General features: G+C 33.0%; 2 protein-coding genes across 2 annotated transcripts in view; both read left to right on the top strand.

Moving 5' to 3' along the window:
• The window catches only part of LOC113809790 (pecanex-like protein 4), a 15,752-nt gene extending 11,542 nt beyond the window's left edge, over positions 1–4,210 (top strand). Inside the window, exons 15-18 of the mRNA XM_070127142.1 lie at positions 234–398; positions 1,000–1,261; positions 1,586–1,735; positions 2,158–4,210. Coding sequence (XP_069983243.1) covers positions 234–398; positions 1,000–1,261; positions 1,586–1,735; positions 2,158–2,388 — 808 coding nt within the window. The 3' untranslated portion in view covers positions 2,389–4,210. The remainder of the gene's footprint in view (positions 1–233; positions 399–999; positions 1,262–1,585; positions 1,736–2,157) is intronic.
• Positions 4,211–7,325: 3,115 nt separating this feature from the next.
• LOC113809789 (A-type potassium channel modulatory protein KCNIP1) overlaps positions 7,326–7,500 on the top strand; it is a 4,751-nt gene continuing 4,576 nt past the window's right edge. The window contains exon 1 of the mRNA XM_070127477.1: positions 7,326–7,350. Coding sequence (XP_069983578.1) covers positions 7,326–7,350 — 25 coding nt within the window. The remainder of the gene's footprint in view (positions 7,351–7,500) is intronic.

Here is a 7,500-nt window from a genome sequence, read left to right as displayed (position 1 = left end):
ATATATATATATATATATATATATATATGTATTATATATATATATATAGATAGATAGATAGATAGATAGATAGATATAAATGTATATATATATATTTTTTCTTTTTTTCACTTATTTATTTCTGAATATATTGAGAGATGGAGATGGAAAGTATTATTTTTGATAGCATTTTCCAGTTGCCTGTTCAAGAAAACAAAAACATTAGGATTGTTAACCATCCTAATATCTTACAGATACTTGATTGGTGCTTGTCATGTGATTGTCTTGGGATCAGACAACCAGCCGCCAACACCCATGCAGGTTTACAAGACCTTCAGTGGTGAAATACCCTGGTCAATGGCACTAGACTGGCTGCTAACGAAAGAACTGTTATACGAACTCGTTCTTAAAGCATATAGGTGAGACTCACATATTTGTGTGTGTGTGTATGTGTGTAGATTTATAGATGTATATGTATATTGTGTGTGTATGTATGAGTGTGAGTGCTTGTGTGTGTGTGTGCATGTGCGAGTGCAAGTGTGCATGCGTGCGTACGTGTGTGTGTGTGTGTGTGTGTGTGTGTGTGTGTGTGTGTGTGTGTGTGTGTGTGTGTGTGTGTGTGTGTGTGTGTGTGTGTGTGTGTGTGTGTGTTCCCGTGCGCACATTTGTACTTGCATGCATGCGTATGTGAACATATATATACATGCAAATGTATGTCTATATACATACTTTCTTTTTTCCTTTTCTTTATTGCCTTTATCTTTTCTTTTTCTTTTCTCTTAATATGTGTTGTGATATCTTAGCATATCATTTACCTTTATCTTTTTTAAGCAAATTTATTGTTATTGTTCTTATTATCATAATCATTGTTATTGTTATTGTTATTGTGGACTGTTATTGTCACAATCATTGTTATTATAATATTAATGATATTAATCACTATTATTTTTTTTCAAATTTTTTGCTATTAGTATTATCATGATTGTTTTTATCAATGCAACATTCTATCTTTGTCCCCAGAGTTGGAGTGAAACTCGCCCTGGACCACACCCTCATTGGGGGCATCACCGGCTGGGCAGAACTACGGGCCTCCCTGGATGACTACTGCTGCAACTGGTACCTTGGGCCTGACCTCAAGAGCAACAGTGAAACCCCAGCTAATACCCATGGAACTCCATCCTACCAGAGGAGCGACGCAGAGTTGGCCAAACCAAAGTCCTGGGCAGAAGCAGTGAGGAAGGAAGTGCCGAATCTCTTTTCTCTGGGATATAATGCTGTTAAGGTAGGAAATAAGTAAAAATATGTATAGAGTAGAAAAAAAGTGAAAAAAGCTTTGAGGAGATTTATGTGAACCATATTGATTATGTGATAGTTGGCTTGGTGGTGCTGACAGTTTTGAAAGTACAGTGATGTTATTCATAAGAGTTTCCTTCAGCCAGTTATCACTAACTTCTCAAGTGTATCTTCACCTTGTAAGAAAAAGAAAAGAGAGAGAGAGAAAAAGAAGTAGAGTTTTATGATGGGAATGTTGAAAAAAATTCTAATCTCAGTCTAGCATTTATAAGTTTTAGTAACTACAGTTTTTTAACAACTGATTTTGTTCTAGGGCGTCTTCACATCACACCTGCTGAGTCTAGGAAAGGCAGAGATTGCAGTTGGTCGTTTGGGAGCTGAAACTGTCAGGGGTCTTTGGGCTTCCCTCATGATGGAGCTCCTGTATCTTACCAATGATGACGATGAACGATATTCAATTCAGGTAATTGGTTCTTTATATTTTATACATTGTGTGATATCATCATCCTTGTTTTGTTTTGCACTTAAAAAAAGAAAATGTTGATATGGTATACATATTTGTAAATTCTCATTGTCTGGTTAAATATTTTTGTTTCAATATTTGGCTTGACTTCTTTCCTGGTGCCATTTTCCCCTTTCTGCTTTACTTCTCTCCCTTTAAACCATTGCTTCATATTTTTATCCCATTATATATATTGTCCACTTTTTTCTTCTGCTGTCTCTCCAATACCCCATATTTCACAGTCAACCTATATCTTGCAGTGTCTGTTATCAAAGGATAAGTGCTAATTTAAAGTTGGAACTTTAACTGAGATAAGAATTTCCTTACTTCCCCTGTTCCGTATTACCCCCATTAATTCCATTTTAACCCTTCTAATTCTACAGGCCCAGCCTGGTCTCCTCCGTAATCTAACGGTGCAGGCAGCTGATCCTCCCCTGGGGTACCCCATCTTTTCCAGCCCTCCTCTTAGACTAGCAATCATATGGCTCAACGCTATATATGAGCAGCTGCCACAGGCTCAGGATGGGGAGGAGGGGGATGGTAGTTCATGGGGGGAGGAGGAGGAGGAGGAATCTCCATCAAATATTTTCACAGTCAGTGACAAGTCTGCTTAGAAAAGTGTGTGTGTGTGTGTGTGTGTGTGTGTGTCTATGTATGTGTTGTGAAAGAGATTATTTCGACAAAATGTGTTTGTGAATGTGCAGTTATGTCTTTACAGAAGTTCACATGAACATGTATGTTGATTGTTTAGACTAATTATTTATTTTTCTATGATGATATAATGAGTTTTTGCAAATGCTTACTTCAGAGTAATTGCCAGGAATTTTTTGAATTTAGTGTTTTTTATCAGTTGTAATAATCGGTATAATGGAATTGTGGGACCATGAACTACTTTACAATTGGTCTTCCCTAGATATCTGAGCTGTCATGGTATATGCTCAATAAGTACTGTTTTATAGGATGTCCATCACATAGATATCAAAAGACAAAAAATGATAAATAGATGAAGAGATATATTATCTATGCAGACTGATTGGTATCTAGATATTTTATTCTTAGCAGGCTCTCTAGTTCAAATTAATCCAGTTTTGGAATCAAAAGAGTGAAACTTCTAATTACTTCTGTTTCTGATTTTACCTATAGAACAATCTTTTTTTTCTTAAAGTTGTGATATCTTGAGTAAGTGTGTGAAGTGAGCATCTAAAACACAATAACAAGAATTTGGGCTGTACGTCTATCTGAAAAGTCATGCATGAAGTGTTAATGTGTCCACCTGTAGCAGATAACCTCTAGCCATAATGAGGTTAACAAGATGACGACAACGAGAATGTTTCTGAAAAATCACATTTTAACTGTTGCCAAACTATGTACAATAGACTTCCTTTGCACATTCCCAGAGGAGAGGGAAGGTAAGGGTGTATAGTCACAGGTATGAATTAAGCTGTATTTAATAAATGTGATTCATGTTATTAAAAAAAATAATGATAAAAATGTTAATGCATTGTAATGGTGACGAGCAAAGGCGATTTGTCACAGTATTGTACAGGGTAATGTTGAAGAAGAAATTATCGATAAACATGACTAAACGAATTTCATGCAATAACAATAAACTAGACTTTTCCTCAGATGCAATACAAAATTTTAAAAAATTTCAGCCAGTGGTATGTTGTGAAGATAATGTGGTACATTGTTAGATAATGTAACTATAGGCATCTTAATTTGCCACTGATCTTCCTTTAAAAGAAAGAAAGAAAGAAAAGAAAAAGCTTACTGTGGGCTTGCCTGTACGTCTGTAATTTTAAACTATTTAACTATATGTAAAGATGGAAACATTTTTTTAACAATTGTATGTAAATACAAAACAAAGCAAAAAATACTCTGCACTTGTCTGTGATAATGATTTGATAATAAGGCAGACTTAGTTGTTGCTTAATTATGCATTTAGGCTATTTCTCAGGGCAGGAGATTTATTCTACATTAATTCATTGGTTATCCATATGGAAAATGTTGATTAGAAACACAAGTTTTATTAATTTACATGTTTATCAAGTAAATTATGTATTCAGTGCTCACTTGTACAGTAGTCACACAAGTGCAAATATTAAGCATCAGTTTATATATTTTTTGTTAGATAACATTGGATTCCTTTTGTGTCTTACAAGTTTTATATATGGTTGAGATTATTGATTATATGCATTTGTATGTTATGGTAATTAAAGACACTAATAGCTTATATTTCTGTATACTGGTATAGATACTTAAATCTCTTAATAAATAAATATATGTGTATATATTGCATGTATAAGGCATTGTCATCCTTAACTATAAAAATTCATGATTACATTCATGGAGTCCATTGTTATCTGCAAAAAGAAAAAATGTCATGAAAATGTTGAATATTGTGATCACTTTGATATTTGTTTATTTTTAATAAAATAACAAAATCATCTGTCTCTTTATTTCCTTGAGTGTACATGATAGAATTATCTTTAAATGATATACAAAGTTCTTAATCTGATTAGCAAGTAAAAACTCAAGCTGAAAGAGAAAACTAAAAGATAAAAGATATACTTGCACACCCTTTTTCAGATATCATGTCTTCATAGCCGTGTCCTAGGAAGTAGTTTAACCAGTAAGGAACAGCAACCCTAAGAGGTTTTATTTGCATATAGAATGGAAAAAAACCTGTCAGCTTGAATTATTCTAATTCAGATATTTCTTCTTTTTTTTTTTCTTCTTCTTCATCATCTTTTTCTTCTTTTTCTTTCAGGGATTTTTCAGAGATTGTCCAGTGTGGACGTACCTAAAAATGATAAATACCATGTTTCATCTTTAAAGGGGTAAATCTAGATGATGGAAATTTCTTGGTTGAACTTCTAGTAAAAGACTGATTGTATTTTTCATTAGGTATTTATTTACAAATATTTATTTCCTGATTTTGGTTTTATGTTTAAGTACCATGCAGTTAATTCTGAATTGGTATTTCAGTCTTTTTTGTTTTTATTAGGTTTCTCATTAATTCTTTCTCTTTTGTTAATAGTTTCATGATAATTTTTACTGCCTGAAGAAAAGAAAGTTCAATATTATATCGAATGAATATATCCTTTATGCTATGTTTAGAAATTTGAGATTTTGAAAACTTTAATTTTTCCATAAATACTTCTTTCTTAGAATTTTTAACCTAAATTAGACTTTAAAAATTATGTTCTTTCTATTCCCACCATTTGCAAGAGAAATCAGTATTTATTGATGTCATTAAACAATTTCCTTTACTTTTTTATAGAAAATCATATCACCTTTTTTCATCAAGGAAGAATAATACAATGGCATACATTTAAAAATAATACCTTGATTCTCTTTTACATCAGAGGGTAACACTGTGATCTAAACTGTTATTTGCTAATATCTATTCTCTTCATTAATATTTTTGTTTCAAATATAAGTATAGAGAATGGATGGATATATTTGATTATGTGACAATTCAGCTTGCATTTTAAATACATTTTTATAGGCAAAATCAACAGAGGCTTTCATACTAACAACAAACTGAAACAACACGATCTTTGTACAAAGGACTAACATTCACACACATATCTTATTTACATAACTTGCATTATTCTTTGTACAATATTTATATAATATCCCACTTATATTCCCTCTCTCTATGGAATATTATTGTCTAAAGTAAGCCTAGATGTTATGAAACAGGACACTACACAACACTTGGTTCATTAACATATACTTAAAAAAATGTTCTATAATTTTCTAATACGGGTATAGGCCTTATGGTTCTCGATCTCTCTTGCTCTATTCCTCACATTCTCTTCTCTCTTTCTCTCTCTTCATAATAAATGTCAAATATTTCCTACATAATGATAGCAGAAATGATAATAAAATACGAGTTTACATGTCAGAATTAGGCATAGTATTCAACGGGTTTGAACTGATTATATAAAACCAATATTTTCAATTACAGAATTTTTGAAATGGCTATAGCATTTTGTTTCATCTAGTACCTTCCAGAACAATAGTCAAATGGATATCTACAGACGAAAAAAGTAATAAATCTACACAAAATATAGAACAATCGATTTTTATCATTGTAGGAAATATTACATTCACGAAATTTTGCAATCTTTCTCTTCATTGACGATGCTGTTGCAATCTGTTTCAGGACCTTCATGATCAACATCAAAGCAATTAAATTCATCATGCAAGTAATTATAATCAGGAGTTTGTGATCAAGGATAATTAATCTTGGTCAAACTGCTTCAGACTTGCAATTACCATTAAAGACATTGTAATTGCTTTCCTTTGGTTTCAAAATCATTACTTTCAACAATATTGCATATGACAATGAGTATATCAGATGAAGAATTTCGGAAAAGAAGCTTTTGATAGGGAAAGGCTATATCAGTAGCAACTCGAGGAGGTGTCATGGCGCCTAATTCTACTTTTGGGAAGTAGCACGTGGGGTTTATTTTGATGACGTCACAAAAGTTACGGATGCTCTGTGAATAGGGTCGATCATTTTGGTCTCTTCAATTTTCAAAGATTGAAAATAATGATTTTAATGGTTATATTTTCATCGAACAATCATCAACACAAATGCCATGACACTTCCTCGAGTTGCTGCTGATCTAGACTTTCTCGCTTTTGATATGTAGTGGTTTGTAAGCAAAGACAGCATATAGTTGCTTTAACACTGAGCACCAAAAACATTATTATAGTCACTATATTTACAATATTTGCATCATGAAGCATAACATCACATATTCATATAATGAACCTTTGCCACAATACGAACGAATAAGAATGCAACGTTTCGAACACGTCTTGGTTCCTCGTCCGATGTAGCAAAACATCGAAATGGACGCTTTTTCACTTGAAGTGTTGTAAACGTTATGATCTTATTCCGTTTACATTGTGCTATTGTTTATTTTATAGTGGTATACTCGTTACTGTGTTTGTGTTTGAGTTCATAGTGTGTGTGTGTGTGTGTGTGTGTGTGTGTGTGTGTGTGTGTGTGTGTGTGTGTGTGTGTGTGTGTGTGTGTGTGTGTGTGTGTGTGTGTGTTTATGCGGGCGTGCGTGTGTTTATGCGGGCGTGCGTGTGTTTGTTCGTGCGCGTCTGCGTGTGTGTGTGTGTGTGTGTGTGTGTGTGTGTGTGTGTGTGTGTGTATGCGCGCGTTAGTTTGTTATGTGTAAGTGCACATGTATATGCCGATAAAAGCATTCCATATCACAAAAAATATACAAAATACATTCTAAGGTACCAATAGCATGGCACGGTGGGGTCCCTTTGTTTTTTACTATGCAAATTGTTGCACTGAACCGGAGATCTGTTCCTCCGTTTTGGCCCCTTCGATAGCGTTCTCTAAGACCTGCGATGTAAAAAAAAAATAATAATAAAATAAAAATAAATAAAAGAGAGAGCTCAGACTACATGGAAATTCACGCCTCATTGTATGCGAAATCTGTACAAAAGTTCATTCAGCTGGATAACAATGTTTCCCACTGCCTCCTTTTTAAGGATTTTTTTTTCGAACAACATGCGATCAGATATACAGTTAATTCGTATGTGTGCATATATAAATATAAATAAATAAATAAATATATATATATATATATATATATATATACATATGTATACATATATATATATATATATATATATATATATATATATACATATATATATACATATATACATATATATATATATAT

This window comes from Penaeus vannamei, chromosome 11 (genome assembly GCF_042767895.1).
Source record: "Penaeus vannamei isolate JL-2024 chromosome 11, ASM4276789v1, whole genome shotgun sequence".
Taxonomy (NCBI): Eukaryota; Metazoa; Arthropoda; class Malacostraca; order Decapoda; family Penaeidae; genus Penaeus; species Penaeus vannamei.
Note: the sequence above shows the minus strand (reverse complement) of the source record. Positions and strands in the feature narration are given on the sequence as shown.